Source organism: Lepidochelys olivacea (assembly GCF_965140295.1).
Source record: "Lepidochelys olivacea isolate rLepOli2 genome assembly, chromosome: 1".
Lineage (NCBI taxonomy): Eukaryota > Metazoa > Chordata > Testudines > Cheloniidae > Lepidochelys > Lepidochelys olivacea.
Genome location: NC_140411.1, coordinates 337,089,289 through 337,115,536, shown reverse-complemented (window position 1 = coordinate 337,115,536; position 26,248 = coordinate 337,089,289). Strand labels below are relative to the sequence as shown.

At 41.9% G+C, this 26,248-nt stretch overlaps 1 protein-coding gene across 3 annotated transcripts in view; it reads left to right on the top strand.

Moving 5' to 3' along the window:
- Positions 1-23,407, top strand: part of LOC311525190 (uncharacterized protein) — a 277,462-nt gene extending 254,055 nt beyond the window's left edge. For all 3 annotated transcript variants that reach the window (XR_014712713.1, XM_084637087.1, XM_084637094.1), the window contains one exon: positions 23,120-23,407. Coding sequence is in view for 2 of the 3 variants with exons in the window: in XM_084637087.1 (XP_084493213.1) it covers positions 23,120-23,155 (36 nt within the window). In the remaining variant the exon portion in view is untranslated. The remainder of the gene's footprint in view (positions 1-23,119) is intronic.
- Positions 23,408-26,248: the final 2,841 nt, after the last annotated feature.

Sequence of the window (26,248 nt, the reverse complement as noted above, 5' to 3'; positions counted from 1 at the left end):
CGTGAAGCAGGCCAAGAGGGTGGGAACGGTCACCCGCAGCCAGGCTAAACAAGCCGTGAGGCCTAGCTCTGTTCCGGAAACTTCTATCAGGGCCCGGTCAGAGGTGATGGACCCGGACCCCAGGCCAATGTCTGCAACAGCAGTAGTGGATCCAGTCCCAGAGACCCAGACGGAACCAGTCCCAGAACCGGAACCAGCCAAACAACCAACACCAGACCCCGTGCCAGCACTGAATCCAGTACTTGCAACCTCAACACCAGAGGGCCTCACCGAACCTGAACTGGCAGCAGCCGATAACCCTACACAAGAGGCTCAGCCGGAGCCTGAATCCCAACATAGTGCACCAGCGGAGAGCAGTTCACAGTCAACAGAAACAGCTCCATCCCCTATATCGCTTCCAGAGGGACCAAGCCTATGTCCCCAATCCAATGAGGAACTGATGTCTCCAGCATCAAGGGAACAGTTCCAGACCGAACAGGAAGCAGATGAAAGCCTCCAGAGAGCGTGGGCGGCGGCACGGAGCAACCCACCGCCTCTCAGCTCTTCTAATCGATCCAGGTTTGTTGTAGAAAGAGGACTTTTATACAAGGAAACTCTTTCTGGGGGACACCAGGAAGACTGGCATCCTCAGAGACAGTTGGTAGTTCCAACTAAATACCGGGCCAAGCTCTTGAGCTTAGCCCATGATCACCCTAGTGGCCATGCTGGGGTGAACAGGACCAAAGACCGTTTGGGGGGGTCATTCCACTGGGAGGGAATGGGCAAGGATGTTTCTACCTATGTCCAGTCTTGTGAGGTGTGCCAAAGAGTGGGAAAACCCCAAGACCAGGTCAAAGCTCCTCTCCAGCCACTCCCCATCATTGAAGTTCCATTTCAGCGAGTAGCTGTGGATATTCTGGGTCCTTTTCCGAAAAAGACACCGAGAGGAAAGCAGTACATACTGACTTTCATGGATTTTGCCACCCGATGGCCGGAAGCAGTAGCTCTAAGCAACACCAGGGCTAAAAGTGTGTGCCAGGCACTAGCAGACATTTTTGCCAGGGTAGGTTGGCCCTCCGACATCCTCACAGATGCAGGGACTAATTTCCTGGCAGGAACTATGAAAAACCTTTGGGAAGCTCATGGGGTAAATCACTTGGTTGCCACTCCTTACCATCATCAAACAAATGGCATGGTGGAGAAGTTTAATGGAACTTTGGGGGCCATGATACGTAAATTCGTAAATGAGCGCTCCAATGATTGGGACCTAGTATTGCAGCAGTTGCTCGTTGCCTACAGAGCTGTACCACATCCCAGTTTAGGGTTTTCCCCATTTGAACTTGTATATGGTCGTGAGGTTAAGGGGCCATTGCAGTTGGTGAAGCAGCAATGGGAGGGATTTACACCTTCTCCAGGAACTAACATTCTGGACTTTGTAACCAACCTACAAAACACCCTCCGAACCTCTTTAGCCCTTGCTAGAGAAAACTTACAGGATGCTCAAAAAGAGCAAAAAGCCTGGTATGATAAACATGCCAGAGAGCGTTCCTTCAAAGTAGGAGACCAGGTCATGGTCTTAAAGGCACTCCAGGCCCATAAAATGGAAGCATCGTGGGAAGGGCCATTCGTGGTCCAGGAGCGCCTGGGAGCTGTTAATTATCTCATAGCATTCCCCACCTCCAACCGAAAGCCTAAGGTGTATCATATTAATTCTCTAAAGCCCTTTTATTCCAGAGAATTAAAGGTTTGTCAGTTTACAGCCCAGGGAGGAGACGACGCTGAGTGGCCTGAAGGTGTCTATTACGAAGGGAAATGTGCTGGTGGTGTGGAAGAGGTGAACCTCTCCATGACCCTTGGGCGTATGCAGCGACAGCAGATCCAGGAGCTGTGCACTAGCTACGCGCCAACGTTCTCAGCCACCCCAGGACTGACTGAACGGGCATACCACTCCATTGACACAGGTAATGCTCACCCAATTAGGGTCCACCCTTACCGGGTGTCTCCTCAAGCTAAAACTGCTATAGAACGGGAGATCCAGGATATGTTACAGATGGGTGTAATCCGCCCCTCTGAAAGTGCATGGGCATCTCCAGTGGTTCTAGTTCCCAAACCAGATGGGGAAATACGTTTTTGCGTGGACTACCGTAAGCTAAATGCTGTAACTCGCCCAGACAACTATCCCATGCCACGCACAGATGAACTATTAGAGAAACTGGGACGGGCCCAGTTCATCTCTACCTTGGACTTAACCAAGGGGTACTGGCAGGTACCGCTAGATGAATCTGCCAAGGAAAAGTCAGCCTTCATCACACATCTCGGGCTGTATGAATTTAATGTACTCCCTTTCGGGCTGCGAAATGCACCCGCCACTTTCCAAAGACTTGTAGATGGTCTCCTAGCGGGATTAGGAGAATATGCAGTCGCCTACCTTGACGATGTGGCCATATTTTCGGATTCCTGGGCAGACCACCTGGAACATCTACAAAAAGTCCTTGAGCGCATAAGGGAGGCAGGACTAACTGTTAAGGCTAAGAAGTGTCAAATAGGCCTAAACAGAGTGACTTACCTTGGACACCAGGTGGGTCAAGGAACTATCAGCCCCCTACAGGCCAAAGTGGATGCTATCCAAAAGTGGCCTGTCCCAAAGTCAAAGAAACAGGTTCAATCCTTCTTAGGCTTGGCCGGTTATTACAGACGATTTGTACCTCACTACAGCCAAATCGCTGCCCCACTGACAGACCTAACCAAAAAGAAACAGCCAAATGCTGTTCAGTGGACCGGAAAGTGTCAGAAGGCCTTTAACAAGCTTAAAGCGACACTCATGTCTGACCCTGTACTAAGGGCCCCAGACTTTGACAAACCGTTCCTAGTAACCACAGATGCATCCGAGCGTGGTGTGGGAGCAGTTTTAATGCAGAAAGGACCTGATCAAGAATTCCACCCTGTAGTGTTTCTCAGCAAAAAACTGTCTGAGAGGGAAAGCAACTGGTCAGTCACTGAAAAAGAATGTTATGCCATTGTCTACGCTCTGGAAAAGCTACGCCCATATGTTTGGGGACGGCGTTTCCACCTGCAAACCGACCATGCTGCACTAAAGTGGCTTCACACCGTCAAAGAAACTAACAGAAAACTTCTTCGGTGGAGTTTAGCTCTCCAAGATTTTGATTTCGACATCCAACACATCTCAGGAGCTTCTAACAAAGTGGCTGATGCACTCTCCCGTGAAAGTTTCCCAGAATCAACTGGTTAAAATCGTCCTTGAGATGTGGAAAATATTGTTAGTCTTTATGTACTTGGTAGTATATTTAGAGATGCATGTGTCTTATTAACTCTGTTTTCCTAGAGCTCCAGGAAGAAATCCCAGCCAGTGTTTCACCCTAGCTGAGATTTGGGGGGCGTGTCATAAATATAAAGGGAAGGGTAAACCCCTTTGAAATCCCTCCTGGCCAGGGGAAAGCTCCTCTCACCTGTAAAGGGTTAAGAAGCTAAAGGTAACCTTGCTGGCACCTGACCAAAATGACCAATGAGGAGACAAGATACTTTCAAAAGCTGGGAGGAGGGAGAGAAACAAAGGGTCTGTGTCTGTCTGTAGTCGTCTTGGCCGGGGACAGAACAGGAATGGAGTCTTAGAACTTTTAGTAAGTAATCTAGCTAGGTATGTGTTAGATTATGATTTCTTTAAATGGCTGAGAAAAGAATTGTGCTGAATAGAATAACTATTTCTGTCTGTGTATCTTTTTTGTAACTTAAGGTTTTGCCTAGAGGGGTTCTCTATGTTTTTGAATCTAATTACCCTGTAAGATATCTACCATCCTGATTTTACAGGGGGGATTTCTTTATTTCTATTTACTTCTATTTTTTATTAAAAGTCTTCTTGTAAAACACTGAATGCTTTTTCATTGTTCTCAGATCCAAGGGTTTGGGTCTGTGGTCACCTATGCAAATTGGTGAGGCTTTTTATCCAACATTTCCCAGGAAAGGGGGGGTGCAAGTGTTGGGAGGATTGTTCATTGTTCTTAAGATCCAAGGGTCTGGATCTGTAGTCACCTAAGCAAATTGGTGAGGCTTTTTACCAAACCTTGTCCAGGAAGTGGGGTGCAAGGTTTTGGGAAGTATTTTGGGGGGAAGGACGCGTCCAAACAGCTCTTCCCCAGTAACCAGTATTAGTTTGGTGGTGGTAGCGGCCAGTCCAAGGTGTAATATTTTGTACCTTGGGGAAGTTTTGACCTAAGCTGGTAAAGATAAGCTTAGGAGGTTTTTCATGCAGGTCCCCACATCTGTACCCTAGAGTTCAGAGTGGGGGAGGAACCGTGACATATGCATTGTAATGATCCAATACAATACACAGTTTTCTAAGAGAATATTCAGTGTATATTAGGGGTCTATTCTCCACAGTATACATGCTGATGGATTATTGTTATATAGTAGATGATGAGGCCAGCATACTTCTTTGATGAGCATTTTTCTGCCGAAGGGGTGGAGTCTCACACTCTCGCAATGAGGAAAGAACTAATGGTCAACAGGGGATATTGCTGTTGCATGTGAGATGAGGTCACAGAGTTTAAGTGGAGTGGAACCCATGCTAAACAAGCGAATACTATAATTAGAATCATGCTAACTGGAGCACCATCCTTCGAAGCCAACTGTAGGTTCCAAACTAGCTGCAAAATCTTGGAGGTATTTTTTTCTGCACAGGGTCATGTATAATTTTATTCATGGTGTGTGCGTGTGCGTTGAGGAGTAGGTTCATTCTTTACTTTATTATCTATCTTTTTACCATGAGGTTAAAGTTGGCAAGATCGTTACAAAAATGATTAGGGGGCTGGAGCACATGATTTATGAGGAGAGGCTGAGGGAACTGGGATTATTTCGTCTGCAGAAGAGAAGAATGAGGGGGGGATTGATAGCTGCTTTCAAGTACCTGAAAGGGGGTTCCAAAGAGGATGGATCTAGACTGTTCTCAGCGGTAGCTGATGACAGAACAAGGAGTAATGGTCTCAAGTTGCAGTGGGGGAGGTTTAGGCTGCATATTAGGAAAAACTAGGAGAGTGGTGAAGCACTGGAATGAGTTACATAGGGAGGTGGTGGAATCTCCTTCCTTAGAGGTTTTTAAAGTCAGGCTTGACAAAGCCCTGGCTGGGATGATTTAGTTGGGGATTGGTCCTGCTTTGAGCAGGGGATTGGACTAGATGACCTCCTGAGATCCCTTCCAACCCTGATATTCTATGATCTCACAGCCCAGCTTGAAAAACAGGGGTTGAATGGAAACTACAGAGTAACAGACCCTGGTAACAAATCTGACAAAAAAAGAATAGCACAGGGATAGGGGGTCAGTAAAAGAGAGATCCAGCTGAGAATGACAGGTTTCAGAGTAGTAGTCGTGTTAGTTTGTATCCGCAAAAAGAAAAGGAGGACTTGTGGCACCTTAGAGACTAACCAATTTATTTGAGCATAAGCTTTTGTGAGCTACAGCTCACTTCACTAGATGCATTCATTGGAAAAAACAGTGGGGAGATTTATATACACAGAGAACTTGAAACAATGGGTGTTATCATATACACTATAACTAGAGTGATCAGGTCAGGTGAGCTATTACCAGCAGGAGAGCGGGGGTGGGGGGCGGGGGGAACTTTTTGTAGTCGCTGTCACTGCATCTGTGCATTGAGTCTAAGAGCTAGGAAAGGGGTTCTGTGTCCTCTCACTTGAGTCTAGTACATCCATGCAAAGCAGCCATAAGCTGCCTAGTAATCATTTTTTGAGTAATGATCATACTTGTGATTAGAATTTTAGGTTAATTACAAGTTTTAGTGTGAACTTTGTACTACTCTCCTACTTCACGTGTAACTGTACTCGCTCTTTAACATTCAGAATAGTTATAATGTGGCTTTGACTTCCCTGTTAACATGTGTGGCTGTCTAATAATGACAACTGACGCTGGGCCAGATCCTCAGTTGATGTGAATTGGCTTGGCTCCATTGGATTCACTAGAGTTCGGTCAGTTTAAAGCAACTAAACATCTAGCCTATGTATTTGTGTCAACAATGTCAACATACAGCAGAATGAGCTAAAAGGGTCACAAAGAAATCTTTTAAACTGATGTTTAGAATAAAATGGGTGGTTGGACAAAAGCAGAACTTGTCCAGCATATTGCCTCCTTTCTGCTTCATGTTTATAAACACCCTCCTTTGACGTTCAAACTCACTTTGATTTCATATTGATGTGAGTAAAGGAAGTCTCTTTTGGGGACCTTTTGGTGTATATTTATCAAGACTGATTCCCATGATATGGCCACATCAACAGCTCTTTGCCAGGACTTTTTAATTCACATGCCCTCCTCTCTACTCTAATCCTGTTTATTCTGTGACATTATTGGGCTTGAGGTTTTGGATGCCTCATGTCTGGTTTTATGACTTGTTTATAAGGTTCTTATTAGTTGCATATATTCTAATGCAAGTTTATTACAGTGAACTTTTAATAGAGTTATGCAGGGCCAGGGTCTGCCACACCTATTTCTGCTGCACAGTGCCTTCCTCTACAATTGGTGCCAGATCAAATTGCCATAGCTCCATTATCCCAGAGAGGATCTGGCCATGATTGTCCACAAGTAATGATTTCAATGGCACTACTTATGACACAAGTTACTACTCAGCATACTTGGCAGTCAGACCCTTAAGGTCAATAGGTCAATACAGCTAGCTCATCACTGACCACTTTCAAAATGGATCCTATTCTCTCAGCTTACAACAGTGACAGCTAAATTGAGTGGAGATATTGCAACAAGGGTTTTGTCCTTCCATTAAAAGATTGAAAAAAGCATTCCCCTCCTCCCCCCTGCCTCACGGAGCACAAAATGATGAAGAAAAATTGGTTCATTTTAGCTGAGTGAGTTCTCCCTTTTGGTCCTATACTGTACTTGCTGTATGGTGTTATCAGTCTCACTGTCAGGATCGTGAGCTTGGACATAAGAATGGCCATAGTGGGTCAGACCAAAGGTCCATTGAGCCCAGTGTCCTGTCTTCTGACAGTGGCCAATACCAGGTGCCCCAGAGGGAATGAACAGAACAGGTAATCAACAAGTGATCCATCCCCTGTTGCCCATTCCCAGCTTATAGCAAACAGGCTAGGGACACCATCCCTGCCCATCCTGGCTCATAGCCATTGATGGACATTTCCTCCATGAACTTATCTAGTTCTTTTTTGAATCCTGTTATAGACTTGGCCTTCACAACAGCCTCTGGCAAGGAGTTCCACAGGTTGACTGTGCATTGTGTGAAAAAATATTTCCTTTTGTTTGTTTTAAACCTGCTGCCTATTAATTTCATTTGGTGACCCCTAGTTCTTGTGTTATGAGAAGGAGTAAATAATACTTCCTTGTTTACTTTCTCCACACCAGTCATGATTTTATAGACCTCTATCATATCCCCCTTTAGTCGTCTCTTTTCCAAGCTGAAAAGTCCCAATCTTATTAATCTCTCCTCATATGGCAGCTGTTCCATACCCCTAATCATTTTTGTTGCCCTTTTCTCAACCTTTTCCAGTTCCAATATATCTTTTTTGAGATGGGGCTACCACATCTTCATGCAGTATTCAAGATGTGGGCAAAACATAGATTTATAGAGGCAATATGATATTTTCTCTCTTATTATCTATACCTTTTTAATGATTCCCAACATACTGCTAGTTTTTTTGACTGCTGCTGCACACTGAGTGGATGTTTCCAGAGAACTATCCACAATGACTCCAAAATCTCTTTCTTGAGTGACAACAACCAATTTAGACCCCCATCATTTTGTATGTATAGTTGCGATTATGTTTTCCAATGTGCATTACTTTGCATTTATCAACATTGAATTTCATCTGCCATTTTGTTGCCCAGTCACCCAGTTTTGAGAGATCCTTTTGTAGCTCTTCGCAGTCTGCCTGGGACTTAACTTTCTTGAACAATTTTGTATCATCTGCAAACTTTGCCACCTCACAGTTTACTCCTTTTCCCAGTTCATTTATGAATATATTGAATAGGACTGGGCCCAATACAAACCCCTGTGGGACACCACTATATACCTCTCTCCATTCTGAGAACTGACCATTTATTCCTACCTTTTGTTTCCTATCTTTTAACCAGTTACCAGTCCATGAAAGAACCTTCCCTCTTATGCATGACAGCTTATTTTGCTTAAGAGTCTTTGGTAAGGGACCTTCTCGAAGGCTTTCTGAAAATCCCAGTACACTATATCCACTGGATCCCCTTTGTCCACATGCTTGTTGACCCCCTCAAACAATTCTAGCAGATTGGTGAGGCATGATTTCCCTTTACAAAAACCACATTGACTCTTCCCCAACAAATGATGTTCATCTATGTGTCTGACACTTTTGTTCTTTACTATAGTTTCAACCAGTTTGCCCGTTACTGAAGTCAGGCTTACTGGCCTGTAATTGCCAGGATCGCCTCTGGAGCACTTTTTAAAAATTGGAATTTAAAATTATAGGTTACAGAATATAGTTAGCAGTTCTGCAATTTCATATTTGAGTTCCTTCAGAACTCTTGGGTGAATACCATCTGGTCCTGGTGACTTATTACTGTTTAGTTTATCCATTTTTTATGGACATATTTGCAGCTGGAGAACTCTTATTTCCTTGCAATCACCTGACAAGAAATGCATTGGTCCACCTCTGGCTCTGAATATGAAATTATAATTATACATTAGGAGTAAATCAGAAGATTAGACCACTTACATTGATATCTCAGCAATAGGCCAGGTTTGCTAGAAGAAGCCTCTAGCTTCTTTGCACTACTCAAGAGATGTGCAGTAGCAGGTTGACCAGACAAACCATTTTTCCAGGTGCTTGATGAAGCCAAAGTATACAAGTGAATCTTGCCATGTGAGAGAGAATGAGAGAGAGATGCTCATCAACACCAACAAAGCAACAGACACTAATGAAGACAACAATTGAGAAAAAGATGAGAAAAATAAAGAGTCACAGGCTTTTTAGATATCTTTCTGTCCATCTCTCTCTGGCAACAGTCCCCTTTATCATGTACATTACAGCTTGACTGATTTTCAAGACATAATATTATCAAAAGCATCCAAACCTAAGTAGAGATGCGGTCTCAAAAACAAATAAAAGATGATGGTCGTTATTAGCAACTCTCTCACACCTTTATCTAGGCAAGGGCAAAAGTATAACAAACAGAATTATAGGATGTTGAATATGAATGTGGTAAGCTGTATTATCAAGGCTCCTAGCTCAAAATGTGACTGATTTTTTGTTTTTTAAACCTGTTTGCAACATCCAAGGATTTGTAAAGGTTTATTTTTCTTCCCTCCTCCCCCCTGCCCAAGGAATACAAGCAATTGGTGCCAGCAGCCCAGCTGTCAAATTATAAGTCTCTGTGTGGGTGTGTGTGTGTGTATAAGAGAGAGACGAATGGAAAGAATTCAGAAGGAAACATTTTCATTTCAAGGTTTCCAAGTGGTTTTTATTAATAACAAAGGGAAGGGTAAAAGTCATTTGAAATTATCAATACCTGGCTAATGTTACTTGCAAAATTCAAGATTATTAAATAGACTGTATGGAGTATCACATTTCTATGGCTTTAGGTTAAAAGGGGCTACTCTCTGCCACAGTTTACAGGATAATAAATGAAAATAAAATAAAAAGTGAATATATTTTTGCACTATCTATGTAAAAAACTAGAAGAACACATGAGACTCTGCATTGGTATCAGCATAGGAAGGTCTCATTAACCTAAAGTAAAATAGGTATATGGGCTTGTGCATAGAATTATAGACTATCAGGGTTGAAAAGGACCTCAGGAGGTCATCTAGTTCAATCCCTTGTTTAAAGAAGGACCAATCCCCAACTAAATCATCCCAGCCAGGGCTTTGTCAAGCCTCACTTTAAAAACCTCTAAGGAAGGAGATTCCACCACCCCGCTAGATAACGCATTCCAGTACTTCACTACACTCCTAGTGAAAAAGTTTTTCCTAATATCCAACATAAACCTCCCCTACTGCAACTTGAGACCATTACTCCTTTTTCTGTCATCTGCTACCACTGAGAACAGTCTAGATCCAATCTCTTTGGAACCCCCTTTCAGGTACTTGAAAGCAGCTATCAAATCCCCACTCACTCTTCTCTTCTGCAGACTAAATAATCCCAGTTCTCTCAGCCTCTCCTCATAAATCATGTACTCCAGCCCCTCTAATCATTTTTGTTGCCCTCTGCTGGACTGTTTGCAACTTTTCCATATCCTTCTTGTAATGTGGGGCCCCAAACTGAAGTGAGCTGTAGCTCACGAAAGCTTATGCTCAAATAAATTTGTTCGTCTCTAAGGTGCCACAAGTACTCCTTTTCTTTTTGCGAATACAGACTAACACGGCTGTTACTCTGAAAGAACTCCAGATGAGGCCTCACTAATGCCAAATAGAGGGGAATGATCATGTCCCTCGATCTGCTGGCAATGCTCCTACTTATACAACCCAAATAGCCGTTAGCCTTCTTGGCAACAAGGGCACACTGTTGACTCATATCCAGCTTCTCATCCACTGTAACCCCTAGGTCCTTTTCTGAGGAACTGCTGCCTAGCCACTCATTCCCTAGTCTGAAGCAGTGCCTGGGATTCTTTCGTCCTAAGTGCAGGACTCTGCACTTGTCCTTGTTGAACCTCATCAGATTTCTTTTGACCCAATCCTCTAATTTGTCTAGGTCCCTCTGTATCCTATCTGTACCCTCCAGCGTATCTACCTCTCCTCCCAGTTTAGTGTCATCTGCAAACTTTCTGAGAGTGCAATCCACGCCATCCTCCAGATAATTAATAAAGATATTGAACAAAACCAGCCCCAGGACTGACCCTTTGGGGCACTCCACTTGATACCGGCTACCAACTTGATGTGGAGCCATTGTTGAACCCGATGATCTAGCCAGCTTTCTATCCACCTTATAGTCCATTCATCCAGCCCATACTTCTTTAACTTGCTGGCAAGAATACTGTGGGAGACCATGTCAAAAGCTTTGCTAAAGTCAAGGAACAACATGTTCACTGCTTTCCCCTCATCCACAGAGCCAGTTATCTCATCATAGAAGGCAATTAGGTTAGTCAGGCATGACTTGCCCTTGGTGAATCCATGCTGACTGTTCCTGATCACTTTCTTCTCCTTAAAGTGCTTGATTTCTTGAGGACCTGCTCCATGATTTTTCCAGAGACTGAGGTGAGGCTGACTGTCCTGTAGTTCCCTGGGTCCTCCTTCTTCCCCTTTTTTAAAGATGGGCACTACATTAGCCTTTTTCCAGTCATCTGGGACTTCCCCAGATCACCATGAGTTTTCAAAGATGATGGCCAATGGCTCTGCAATCACATCCGCCAACTTCTTTAGCACTCTCGGATGCAGTGCATCCGGCCTCATGGACTTGTGCTCGTCCAGCTTTTCTAAATCGTCCCAAACCACTTCTTTCTCCACAGAGCCCTGGTCACCTCCTCCCCATGCTGTGCTGCCCAGTGCAGTAGTCTGGGAGCTGACCTTGTTCGTGAAGACAGAGGCAAAAAAAGCATTGAGTACATTAGCTTTTTCCACATCCTCTGTCACTAGGTTGCCTCCCCCATTCAGTAAGGGGCCCACACTTTCCTTGACCTTCTTCTTGTTGCTAACATACCTGTAGAAACCCTTCTTGTTACTCTTAACATCCCTTCCTAGTTGCAACTCCAGTTGTGATTTGGCCTTCCTGATTTCACTCCTGCATGCCTGAGCAATATTTTTATACTCCTTCCTGGTCATTTGTCCAATCTTCCACTTCTTGTAAGCTTCTTTTTTGTTTTGAAGATCAGCAAGGATTTCACTGTTAAGCCAAGCTGGTCACCTGCCATATTTACTATTCTTTCTACACATTGGGATGGTGTGTTCCTGCAACCTCAATACGGATTATTTAAAATACAGCCAGCTCTCCTGGACTCCTTTCCCCCTCATGTTATTCTCCCAGGGGATCCTGCCCATCAGTTCCCTGAGGAAGTCAAAGTCTGCTTTTCTGAAGTCCAGGGTCTATATTCTGCTACTCTCCTTTCTTCCTTGTGTCAGGATCCTGAACTCGACTATCTCATGGTCACTGTCTCCCAGGTTCCCATCCACTTTTGCTTCCCCTCCTAATTCTTCATGGTTTGTGAGCAGCAAGTCAAGAATTGCTCTGCCCCTAGCTGGTTCCTCCAGCACTTGCACCAGGAAATTGTCCCCTACACTTTCCAAAAACTTCCTGGATTGTCTGTGCACTGCTGTATTGCTCTCCCAGCAGATATTGGGGTGATTGAAGTCCCCCATGAGAACCAGGGCCTGTGATCTAGTAACTTCTGTTAGTTGCCTGAAGAAAGCCTTGTCCACCTCATCCCCCTGGTCTGGTGGTCTATAGCAGACTGCCACCAAGACATCACCCTTGTTGCTCACACTTCTATACTTAATCCAGAGACTCTCAGGTTTTTCTGCGGAGCTCTGAGCAGTCATACTGCTCTCTTACATACAATGCAACTCCCCCACCTTTTCTGCCCTTCCTGTCCTTTCTGAACAGTTTATATCCATCCATGACAGTACTCCAGTCATGTGAGTTATCCCACCAAGTCTCTCCCTCCAATGACACATTGGAGAATAAGGGATTTAAATGAGATGGAAAAAGGCTGAATGATAATCTGATAACATCTGCTAAATCAGCAGTCTATTAAAATAAAGTTATGATAATGCTCACATGTGCTGTCAGATCTGCCATGTTCCAGTTATTCATTAAGAATAGTTGATGATTTTGGATAATTTATTTACAAGGGCTGGGTTGCTTTCCAAATAGACACTTAATTGATGTAAACAAACAGCCATAAAAATAGCCATAAAAAATTCATCATAAAATTATTTTATTTAAACTATAGGCATTTGGCACTTGGGGCTAGCAATGAGATCTCTAATTGCATAACGTCAGTCCTTAATCTCTCTAAATCTCTATTGTTTTCCCACCCATTAAAGAGGAATCAGCTTCTATAAACCTACTTCTCCTACAAGCCACAATGATTGCACAGTATCATATAACCCTGTTACAACATGTTGTCTTATGACACAAGACTCATGATTATGCCCCCCAGGCCAATTAAAGAGGTGATTCATCAGTTCACAGAGGATGGCCAAGATTTTCAAAACTTGATACCAACATTTGGACACTGACGTCCATATTTAGGCAGCTAAGTAAGTGGCCTGATTCTTAGAAAAGTTAGGCATCCTGCAGGTCTCCCGGAAGTGCAGTACTTTTAAAAATCAGGCCAGATGTTTTAATAGCTTCATAGATTACAAGGCCAGAAGGGACCATTGGATTATCTAGTCTGACCTTCTGTATAAAATAGGCCAGAGAACTCCCCGAAAATAATTCCCAGGGCAGATCTTTTAGAAAAGCATCCAGTCTTGATTTAACAATTCTCAGTGATGGAGAATCCACCACCACCCTTGTTCCAATGGTTAATTACACTTACCATTAAAAATGTATGCCTTATTTCCAGTCTGAATTTGTCTCGCTTCAATTTCCAGCCATTGGCTCATTTTATACCATTCTCTGCTAAACTACAGTGCTCATTATTAAATATTTGTTCCCCGTGTAAGTATTTATAGACCGTAATCAAGTCACCCCTTAACTTTCCCTTTGTTAAGCTAAATAGATTGAGCTTCTTCAGTCTGTCACTATAAGGCAGGTTTTCTAATCCTTCAATCATTCCCATGACTCATCTCTGAACCCCCCTCCAATTTATCAACTTCCTTCCTGAATGGTGAATTATGGACACCAGAACTTAACTCAGTATTCAGAAGCAACCACACCAATGCCAAATATAGATGTAAAATAACCTCTTCTCCCACTCAAGATTCTCATTTGTGCATCCTAGCATTGCATCAGCCTTTTTGGCCACAATGTCACACTGGGATCTCATGTTTAGCTGATTATACACCAAAACCTCCAAATCTTTTTCAGTCACTGCTTCTCACCCTGCATTCTTTGTTCCTAGATGCGTACATTTACATTTAGCCATATTAAAATGCATATTGAGTGCTTGTACCCAGTTTACAAGCAATCCAGATCACTCTGAATCAGAGACCTGTCCTATTTATCCTTTGCCACTTTTTTGATCCCAATTTTTGTGTCATCTGCAAAATTAATCAGTGATGATTTTATGTTTTCTTCCAGCTCACTGATAAAAATGTTAAATAGTGTAGGGCCAAGAACTTATCCCAATAGGGCCCCACCAGACACACCCATTTGATTCAAGGAATCAATTCTGAAGCACTTAGAGGAGAGGAAAGTGATCAGGAACAGTCAGCATGGATTCACCAAGGGCAAGTCATGCCTGACTAATGTAATTGCCTTCTGTGACGAGATAACTGGCTCTGTGGATGAGGGGAAAGCAGTGGACACATTATTCCTTGGACTTTAGCAAAGCTTTTGACATGGTCTCCCACAGTATTCTTGCCAGCAAGTTAAAGTAGTATGGGCTGGATGAATGGACTATAAGGTGGATAGAAAGTTGGCTAGATTGTCTGGCTCAACGGGTAGTGATTAATGGCCCCATGTCTAGTTGGCAGCTGGTATCAAGTGGAGTGCCCCAAGGGTCAGTCCTGGGGCCGGTTTTGTTCAATATCTTCATTAATGATCTGGAGGATGGTGTGGATTGCACCCTCAGAAAGTTTGCAGATGACATTAAACTGGGAGGAGAGGTAGATATGCTGGAGGGTAGATATAGAATACAGAGGGACCTAAACAAATTAGAGGATTGGGCCAAAAGAAATCTGATGAGGTTCAACAAGGACAAGTGCAGAGTCCTGCACTTAGGACGGAAGAATCCCATGCACGGCTACAGACTAGGGATGGAACGGCTAGGCAACAGTTCCTCAGAAAAGGACTAGGGGTTACAGTGGATGAGAAGCTGGATGAGAGTCAACAGTGTGCCCTTGTTGCCAAGAAGGCCAATGGCATTTTGGGATCTATAAGTAGGGGCACTGCCAGCAGATCAAGGGACGTGATCCTTCCTCTCTGTTGGACATTGGTGAAGCCTCATCTGAGTACTGTGTCCAGTTTTGGGCCCCACACTACAAGAAGGATGTGGAAAAATTGTAAAGCGTCCAGAGGAGGGCAACAAAAATTATTAGGGGTCTAGAACACATGACTTATGAGAAGAGGCTGAGGGAACTGGGATTATTTAGTTTGCAGAAGAGAAGAATGAGGGGGGATTTGATAGCTGCTTTCAACTACCTGAAAGGGAGTTCCAAAGAAGATGGATCTAGACTGTTCTCAGTGGTAGCAGATGACAGAACGAGGAGTAATGGTCTCAAGTTGCAGTGGGGGAGGTTCGGGTTGCATATTAGAAAAAACATTTTCACTAGGAGGGTGGTGAAACACTGGAATGCATTACCTAGGGAGGTGGTGGAATCTCCTTCCTTAGAAGTTTTTAAGGTCAGGCTTGACAAAGCCCTGGCTGGGATGATTTAGTTGGGGATTGGTCCTGCTTTGAGCAGGGGATTGGACTAGATGACCTCCTGAGGTCCCTTCCAACCCTGATATTCTATGATGACAATTCTCTGTTTACAGTTAGGTCTCAAAATGTATCAATTAGCCAGCTTTCAATCCATTTCATGTTTGTTATGTTAATTTTATATCATTCTAGATTTTTAATCAAAATGTGCAGTACCATGTCAAATGCCTTGCAGAAATCTAAGTATATTACACAAACATTATTACCTTTATCCATTAACTTGTAATGTCATCAAAAAAGGTAACAAGTTAGTTTGACAGGATCTATTTCCATAAGCCCAATTTTTATTTACATTAATTACATTACCCTCCTTTAATTTCATGTACCCAGACTTTCAGCTGAATGATTACAATTGGTTCAAAATATGAGGCGGCATGCTAGAGAATAGGTGTACTCCTTGATTTTGATATTCCCTGCACCTATGACTTGCTGTGTGTCCTTGTACAAATTATTTAATCTCTTTAGGCTTGATTAACTGTTGCCCTGCATCTCGTGTAACCATTTGCACCAATGCAACCTGGGTGTAAAACTCCATTGTTCTGATTTTTTCAGCATTTTGCATTAACTTTGCAGTGACAGAGCAAATGTGAATCAGACCCTGAGTCTGTTTTCCATCTGTAAAATGGTGCTCATGCTTATGTGTTTTGAATGTGTTTGCACAGCACCCTGCAGAACATTAAGTGGTAATTTGTAGCAAGAGTCGTGTTAATTCCAAGGTCAATCTAGTGTGCCTTATTAAAATGGATGCATAGCATAAAATGAATTACACCCAGGCAGACATAACTATAGCTGTAGCAATATTTTCATCTGTAACGCATCTTGGTGGTAAAGATCAATGGGCTGAAGAACTTTGTGCACTGTACCCTTACCAAACCTTTGATTCCTTCTCCAGTGTTTGAGGCAGCAATCTCAAGAGGGGAAAATAGTAGCCAGAATGACAGTAAATTAGTTTAACAGCAAACATGCAGCAAAAGATTCCTGGATTATACCATGGCTTTTCTGTTGCTGAACTCTGCAAGCATAGTCACGAAAGCTACTTGGAAGCCGTCAGAAAATGTCCCAAACTGTGCTGGAATCCAGTAACTGAAGATTGACTTTTGCACTTAGTATTTTTGGAGCAATGAAGAATTAGAAGAAAGTGAATGTAAAACAGATCTGAGAGAGAATCATGAGTACAATCAGAAACATAGATGCAGTGCAAACCACAGTTCACACTCTGGCAGGCACTGTGCTGCTATCTCATTGGCTAGCCAAAAAGAACTCATCTAAAACATATGGAAGTTATGGATTACCATTGATATAGTACAGATGGCGATTAAACAACACATAATGTAAGGCAGCTATACTAAAAATGGGCCAGATCCTCAGCTGGTTTAAACTGGTGTTGAGCCTTGGAAGTCAGAGATTCAATAATTCATATTAGCTAAGGATCTGCCCCTATGTGTTAGCTTCTGAGCTATGCTCAGTTTGGACTCATTGTAACTGAGGCGTGGAATAGAGATGGCTCTAAGAGCCTTTCCCTTATCCTGGACAGTCTGGGAACCAAAATGGCCCCCAACCTAATTTAGAGCAGTTTACAGGTTGCTGAAGCTCTGACAGGTGCAGCAGTCCCATAGAACTCAGATCAATAATGTAGGGAGGAGCTTGGGGTAATGCAGTTGTGCAGTGGTTCAACTACAAAGTTAAGTTGGAAAAAGAGATTAGGAAGGCTGGTCTTGTGATGAAGGCGGAGGAGCAGCTTTCAGGAAATTTGGGTGCTATTTTAAGTTTTGCTATAGACTTTCCATGGGACAGTTGACAAATGCTATCAGAATCTATTAGCCAAACTTTTTCAAGATGTTCAGCTAACTTTGGGAGTCTGTTCTGGGTTCCCATCTGAGTCACTAAGGGCATTATTTATAGAGGTGCCATTTTGTTCACTCATCTTTCTCCTTTGCTGCCACTGTCAAAAACATCAATCCAGCCTTGCTGCCCCATTACATCTTGAGTTCATCATATGATATAAAGTCCCATTAGGTCTCTGTGAAGGGAAACATTCACTGCCAACACTGCCCATGATCAGACAAGGCCATGGCAGGCTTTTTTCCTTCAAGGTACTCCCCTTTTTACAGCTGCTCTAGATCTGTGCCGTCAGTGACTCAGCCCTCCAGCCAGGTCATATGTTCAAGCCCACATGTCACAAGGTATATGAAAGGAGTCCAACAACAGAGGTAGCTTTGGGGCTAGGCAGGGGATCCCAGGATTCTCCTTGAGTCAGGATCTCAGGAGTGGGTGGGTGAGGTCAGATTAGATGATCATGGTGGTCTCTTCCGGCCTTACTGTCTGAGAGCATGGAGTTGGCCTGCCCTCTGCTAGAGTCTCCACACCAGAGATAACATTGAGTAATCAGCTCCTCTTTAGGAGTAGATAAGGAAGCTCTGGCCCACCCTCTCCCCCAGGTTCTGATCCAGGGCCCAGTGGTAAGCAGCTAAGTCCTACACCCCAGAGTGCTATGTAGCTGCCTCCCTGGATGACTTCCTACCTGTCTGCTCTCTTCCCAACAGGATCTCAAAGAACTGGACACAAAGATAAAGCCTCTGACCTTCAGAGAGTCATAGGTCCCTTCTTTGTCCACTTGGTAAGGTCACTACCACCAGGCTTCAGGCAGCAAGAGCTCCTGCTGTGTTCCTTCCCAGGAGCTCAGAACATTGGTCAGCTCAACTCCAGCGCCTGTCTGCTCCTGACCTACTCTGCTCCCCTTTTAAGCTCCTCCTCCAGCCTGTGCAAGCTTTGCAGATGTGGCAGGGTGGAGCCACAGGGGCTCAGAGCAGCTCTTTAACCTGTTCCTTTCCAGTGTTGGGTTTATACACCCCATCTGAGTCTCCAAGCTCTAGCACCTCTTTCTTCATGACTGGAAATCTAATTCAATTTTATCAAGCGTTTGGACTCCTTTCTCTTCACTGATGTCTGAACATTGGACTTTCAGGATTTTTTTTAATAGTTTTCACCAGCAGTTGATATCAAAATAGTCTGCCAGGCTTTTTTTTTGTTTGTTTTTGGTTGGTTGGTTTTTGTTTGTTTGTTTTACTTTTCACTATATTTGCCAGGCATCTTCTCCCCTGTGGTAGGGAGCTCCTAAGGTCATAGAACACCTTTATTTATCTAATTCATATTTTTCCTTAGAAAGAAGTTCCCTATTCTGGGTGAGCTGTTGATGTTACGGATTTCTCATTTTTATAGAAGCCTTTTTCCAGCTGTCAATATCGATGCAACTTGTCAGATTCTGCTGCGTCACCTCCAGTCTTGTTTCACAGCACACGTATCCTGAAACAAATGGATCTGCAAACTATTGGGAAAACAAAATGTTTATTTCACCTGTTGGAATTCACATCTTCATAAGGAATTCATATAATATAATATATTCCTTTTCTGCTGTACATGATCAACAGAACAGAGTCTTTTTCTAAAGCCCATCAAAATCAATAGGCATTTTTCCATTGGCTTCAGTGGGCTTTGGATGAGCCCCAGCTGGGAAACTTGACTGTAAGTGCATCATTAATATGTCTCAACAACCAATCTGAAGGCAAAACAGTCTATTTTTCATCATTCAGTCCTGGTTAGTAATCAAATGGGTTCAATATGATTTCCCCATGGATTTTATTTGTACGGTGTGAGGTTTTACACTAGAGATAAGCTAACTTAATTACATCCATATGTAAGTTCCTGGCAATAAAATACAAGGGTCCAAGTGCTTTGGGTAGCTGCGGTTGTTCTGCATACGTTGACAGTAAGTTGCCATCTCCATCTTGTGTTATGACATTCTGGACAGTATTGTCCTAGCAAGATTGATTTGTCTGTCACATTATCCAGAAAAACTTGAAACAAGAAGAGCATCTGATGATGGGGGAGGAGGCTGCCTGCAGGATTTATATCATGTCCCATCTCCAGTTTGATCTTTTTTTTTTTTAACGGCGGATATGTGGGATTTCAAAGACAATGTGCACAACTCCCATTAAAATCAATGGTAGCTATTTCTGTGGGAACTGCATGTATTAATCAGAAAGCAGAATTTAACTCAATACGTTTTACATATGTACCGATCATCTTACCAAAAATGGCAGACAATTTGCATATACTCTAATCACTATAGACAGGGAGTCTCCAAAAGTTTCAGAAATGGGCCAGATCCTCAGCTTGGGTAAATAAATGTTGCTCTATTAACATCAACAGAATTATACCAGTTTATGCAAGCCAAGGATCTGACCCTCGGTGTTGTTCGAGGACATTCTTACCTACTATCAGGTCTGCAAAACTAGCCTGGAAAATCTGACAATATCAGCATCCTTGTTTCCAGTTAGGCTGTAATTGCTATGAGAACAAGATCTCTAGCTATTTTGGTGTTTCTGCTTCTGATCCTGCCTGGAAAAAAGAATGGGGGTGAAAATTTAGCTCAACTTCTTCAAACTTAAAAGCTTGATTTTTCCTCTGCTGACCTGTCCCAAGGTCAGTAGCAAAGGATACCGTCTGGGACTCCCTGAGTGAAATTCTAGCCTCTTTGAAGTCAATGGATCCAGATTTCACCCCTTGACTTGTGTGTTACCCCCTTGACTATGTTCTCTTCCTTAGAAGGAATCTCATGGGAGACGGAAGGAGACATATTTTATTAGATGTATTTTGCCTTTAGTATTCTGAAATTTTAAGGGCCAAATCCTGCTTTAAATCCAAATAATCCCATTGAAATCAGTGGACTTGCACAGTTGTAAATGACAGCAGAAGTTGGCTCTCTGAATGTGGTTCAGATAAAAATTGCCATCCTAAAACATGCATTCAAAGAAGGAGACACTGAGTACATACAATGTGAAAACACTTTTACGAGCATTTCTTCCAGTGTCTACACATTAGAGGTCTAAAATATGCTGAGTTGTTTTAATGGTATGTTCTTAGATGCTGTGCACTGTTAGTCTAGGGGGACAGAAAAAGTAATAGGAAATATGTGCCAAACATATGCAGAAATAAAAACATTTCCAGACTGGAGCTTCCTTATTTTTTTAGCATCAGTCCTAGAAAAATATATATTTTGGCCAGCAGTCTTTGATTGAACCCACATCTAGGGTAGACTTTATTGCCATAACATAGGGCCAAATGTAAGCTGCTGCAATGCCATTTGACTGCATCGGCTTATGCCTGTCACAAAGATGGCCAATGGCAAATACGACACCGCACAATTAATGGCAGCATAAATTAAACAATAAAGTGCACTCAATTGAACAGCAAGTGTCAAGTCAGTGGAAGCCTTGTAAAAAGTTTAACGTTAGGCTGAGGTCTGAAACCAGCCACAGATTTCCATTTGTGTAACGACTTTAAAACAGAAAGTATTTCTCACTCCTAGGTAACACAGTAGATTTTCTTTTTAAAACGTATAAAAGCTACAACATGCATTGGCCATGCTACATACCCTTTAACTTAATATATATATAAAACAGCATGCAGGTCTGGATTCCATATAAATCTTTAGTGCTCTGCTATGGAGAAATATACACATGATCTAACACAGTATTTCAAAAATACATGGGTTGATAGGCACTATAATAACTATCCAGCCTGATTCTCTTTAAAAAACATTTTCACCATGCAAACAGAATGTAGTTTTCTGTTCCGTTTCTGACTAGTATGCAGCCATTTGTGAATAATTAAACTCATATTTTAAATGTGCCAACTTTCACTTACAAGAATGTGCAATCATTGTCTAGAGAAGGGATGTGTTTGAGCACTTATCTGTAAAATAAATTGTTGGGAAGAAATGCGAACATTTGTGGAAATGGGCATAATGCCTTCCACCCTGAAGGCACATTCTGATATCAGGGGCACCATTTTGTAGTGCTGAACAGCAGCTACTGTGCATGTCACTATGTGCCTTGATGTCATATCTGAGATCAAAATTAGATCCTGACGGTTAAACAGTGGACTATCAGGTGTTACTGAAAACACAATCTCTATGAGGCCATTGTTGGGATTCTATGATTGTATATTTTTCCAGTAATCCAGATGGCATTTATTACAAATTGGCCTATTGTGGCAATATGAAAACATGATCTTTTTTCCTTAAAATATTCTGCTTTCTTGACTCTTTGCACCGTGAATACTATATTGTTTCTTTTTCTTTTTTTTAAATTACAAGTGAGTTTGTGGTGGAAAAAGTATGGTCAAGTGCTGTATGGTCCAGGGGCGTACGGGCCTTAGAATCATTAGATCCAAATTTTAGCCTTGGCTCTGACAGTGACTTTCTCTGTGGCCTCAGATCGCTCACTGTTCATCAGCATGTCTATATAAAGGCTTTACAAGTCTGTGCCTCAGTTTCTCTATTTGTAAAATGGGGATCAAAACACCTACTTCATAAGATTGGCTCTTTAAGATGCTTTGGGCACAGAAAGCATTATTATAATGCCGAGGTTTTTCAGGTTTAAATATAACACCACACTTAACTGTGTATCTTTGCACATTGGAGAGACTCCCACAAGGGAGTAACTAAAAAGCACATCACATGTAAGAAAGAGTGTTGCTCCTTTTCACACACACAAGCTTACTGAGTTTGTGTAACCCCCTTTTCTTTTTTCATGGTGTTCAGGCAAAAATTGCTTATTGCTGTAATTAAAGCTGCTGTTTCTACTTGCTCAGGGTTGATATGGAAACGTTCCCAGACAAGATGGCAGTGTACAGCCTTGAGTAACTGCAGAGAAGTATGACAGGTTTCAGAGTAACAGCCGTGTTAGTCTGTATTCGCAAAAAGAAAAGGAGTACTTGTGGCACCTTAGAGACTAACCAATTTATCTGAGCATAAGCTTTCATGAGCTACAGCTCACTTCATCGGATGCATACTGTGGAAAATACAGAAGATGTTTTTATACACACAGACCATGAAAAAATGGGTGTTTATCACTACAAAAGGTTTTCTCTCCCCCCACCCCACTCTCCTGCTGGTAAAAGCTTATGTAAAGTGATCACTCTCCTTAGAATGTGTATGATAATCAAGGTGGGCCATTTCCAGCACAAATCCAGGGTTTAACAAGAACGTCTGAGGAACAGTGAGGGGGGCGGCGGAAGGAATAAACAAGGGGAAATAGGTTACTTTTTATAATGAATCAACCATTCCCAGTCTCTATTCAAGCCTAAGTTAATTGTATCCAATTTGCAAATTAATTCCAATTCAGCAGTCTCTTGTTGGAGTCTGTTTTCGAAGATTTTTGTTGAAGGATAGTCACTTTGAGATCAGAAATCGAGTGACCAGAGAGATTGAAGTGTTCTCCGACTGGTTTATGAATATTTTAATTCTTGACATCTGTAGTTGCTCTTTCAGAGGGAGGGCAGGAAGTTATTAACCATGCTCAGTAGCTATTTTGAAGCGGGTATGGGAAGCTTCATTAAGGGCAAGCATTCCTGCATGTACACAAATACACTGCCCCCCTCACCCGTTCCAGTTAAGAGCTAGAAGCCCATGGGAAATCCATAGTGAGTTCTTTACCAGTCAGATCCAGCCCAGTCCTACTGAAGAAGATAGCGCTGCCCGGAGTAACCTAAACTGAATCTGTGGATTGAATCTCAATACAGTTTCCTGGAATTTTACAGAAGTCAGTGGGATTGAGACTGGAAAAAACACCATAAAGGAGGAATCACAGACTGGAGGCCAAATGTCTTCATGAACTCAGTTGAACATCATTGAACCAAAGACAGTGTGTGAGCCAAACAGCTACATTAATTCTCAAGTTCTTTTTCTGTCTTATTTGAAGTTGTGTATGTGCTCAATAATGTGGATGCTGAAACAACTGATTATGTGGTACAGCTAAATGTTTTATTGAATTGTCAAGATAACACCCAGGGTGAGCCTACATAAAAGCAGAAGATCTCTGTCAGATGTCCCAATCCCTGTATTTAATTTGTAAAGTATTATAAATAAATATATATTTGGGTTTGAGCCCTGTGTTATATTCTTCATTTTAAATGAAATAGCAAATCTGTAGTTACAGCTGTTAGTCTAGCTAGGGTGCATTGTAACTGCTGTGCTGAAAGGTTTATCTTTAGAGTGCTATTCATAAAAGAAATTTGAAATATATTAATTGTGCATGTCTGTGTGTGTGAGCGCATAATTGTCTTATTGTAAAAACTGGCACTGGATTTCTGAGAGGAGAACGAAAGTGAATACTATTATAATTTCCACTTTTTGTATTTAGAGAATTTCTATAGAAAATCCAGCTGTAGCCTCTTGCAAGGATAGGAATTCAAGGTCTATGCAAATACTTTGTCAGATAGAGGAATTCTGTATTAAGTGAATTGACCTCCTTCCCTTCTACATAGGTTATATTTGCACCAGGAGCTATCAAGTACTGCCCTAAGTAAGAATTCAGAATAGCTCTTGATGTGCTAAATCATTCCGCTGTGCTGTCCATGATTCCAAATTGACGGCGAAGTGCTAAGAATGATGAGTGTTCTAAGCAGACAAGAAACCTAAGTTGTTCCAAAGAAATAAAAGGTCACATTTACTATTATTAAAAAGATATGTGGCATAGAGGTATTTAGCCCCATATAATGAGATCCTCAGCTAGTGTAAACTATAGTTTCATAGACTTCAGTACAACTGACCAGCTAAGCCAATTTACACCAGGTAAGGATCTTTTCTGCTACACTGGATGGCTGAAGAAAGTGATCGTGAGATAAAGAATTCTTTGACATAAGGTGACTTATCCAATTGAAGGCCACACAAGTGGTAACTCAGGTGGTCAGCTTGTGATGGTTGATTGATAGATCATGAAATGGTTTGGTGGTCCAAACTTTCTAGTCCTTAATGGACAGGTACTCATATCACTAGACTGGGTTGGGAATTTTTTGATTAACCTTTTTTTGCCAAAAAAAAAAAAAAAAAAGAACTTCATTGAAACCAAAACTGTTCTTGAAGCAGCATCAGTTTCGAGTCTCCTGACCGAGATGAATTTTTGGAAAAAAAAGTTCTGAAATTGACAAAAGTCCTGTTCAATATTTTCAAACCCAAAATTTTCAGGTTTTTTTTTTTAAAGTCAAAATGACTTTATGGTTTGAAATGTTAGTAAATTTAGATGAAAAAAGGTTTTGTTTGTTTTTAAAAAAGTCAAAATCAAAATAAAATATTTGAAATAATCAAAACATTTTGACAGACCCAAACCCAGAATTTTCAATTTGTGAACATTTTTAATAGTTCAACTTTTTGTCCTGATTCAGGAGTACTAGTGGCACCTTAGAGACTAACCAATTTATTTGAGCATAAGCTTTCGTGAGCTACAGCTCACTTCATTGGATGCATTGAGCTGTAGCTCATGAAAGCTTATGCTCAAATAAATTGGTTAGTCTCTAAGGTGCCACAAGTACTCCTTTACTTTTTGCGAATACAGACTAACATGGCTGCTACTCTGAAACCTGTCCTGATTCAGTAAGGCAAAATTTTGGGAGATCTCAAAAATTTTCACAGAAAGAGAAAGCCATTTCCCATCTAGCTGTACTCAATACAAAAGTCATGATTACAAGTGACTCTCTTGTTGACAGTAGGGGGAGTGAGAGCTGAATGGGTATGGTAACTGCAAAACTCGAAGTCAGGTGAAGACACAATTTAATAGCAGTACTGAGATGCATTGATGCTGCCTATGCTAATGATCAGTGTTTCTCCACTGCTGGGTCCCATCTCCTGTAGAGGGCCACCTAAGGCAATCATGGGCGCCATGAGGCAGTGAAAATGTAAATACAATCTATAGGAAAGAAAATCTTACTCCCACACAGCCTTACCCTTCAAGGTCAAGTGTTCTTTCTCAACCGCTTGAAATACAAACTAATTCTAGAAGCTTAGCATTATTATCATTGATTTTTTTTTTACTTCTACAGTATATGTTAGGAGGTCATAATTATTATTATTTTTTTTTACTTTGACTAGGCAGTTGCCTATAGATAAATAGGACATCAGTCTCAAGCTGGCAACTGGATGCCATTCATAGCACTGGCTTCACAAATGAACATTGCTAACGCAAACCTTTAATTATAGCAAACAAACCTGCTGTCTCTTTGGGAGTTTATTGTGCTTGTTCTCACTGTTTACTATATGGATTTACTCTAACACACAATCTGGGTGAAATTCTACACTTGTTTACACTGCTATAAATCTGAAGAAACTCAAGTTATACCTAAATAGCCAAAATCAAAACATGGCCCTTAAGAAGGAATTTAAGGCATTTCCCCAGAAATTATCATCATAGTGAAGATATAGTGAGTTCTAATCCTGGTGCTGACAATGACTTCCTATTCTATGCTTAAATAATAATAATTTTAAACCGTAAACCATCCTTTGGAACAGCTTACCAAGGGCTGTGGTAAATTCCCATCATGGGGAGTTTATAAATCAAGATTGGATATTTTCTGAAGAAGTTAGTCCAATAAATCCTATTGCCTCACTCACCTTGTGTCTCTGGAAGATGTGCTATAGTTTAATCACAAGGTTTTATGTATTTTGGGAGAAATTCTATGCCCATGTTATGAACAATCTAGATTATTATAATAATCCCTTCGGACCCTAAAATTTATTGGAGCTCTTCCCTGCCTCTCCCGCCCCTACATTCAGAGTAAAAGGATTGGAACAGTGTATAGGGCCTTAAATGCCCCAGTTTGGGCTGGAGATATATTACCTTGGTGCAGGCAGTAAGGTGCCATCTGAGGACCCCTGGCATATGGAGTGTGTAGACA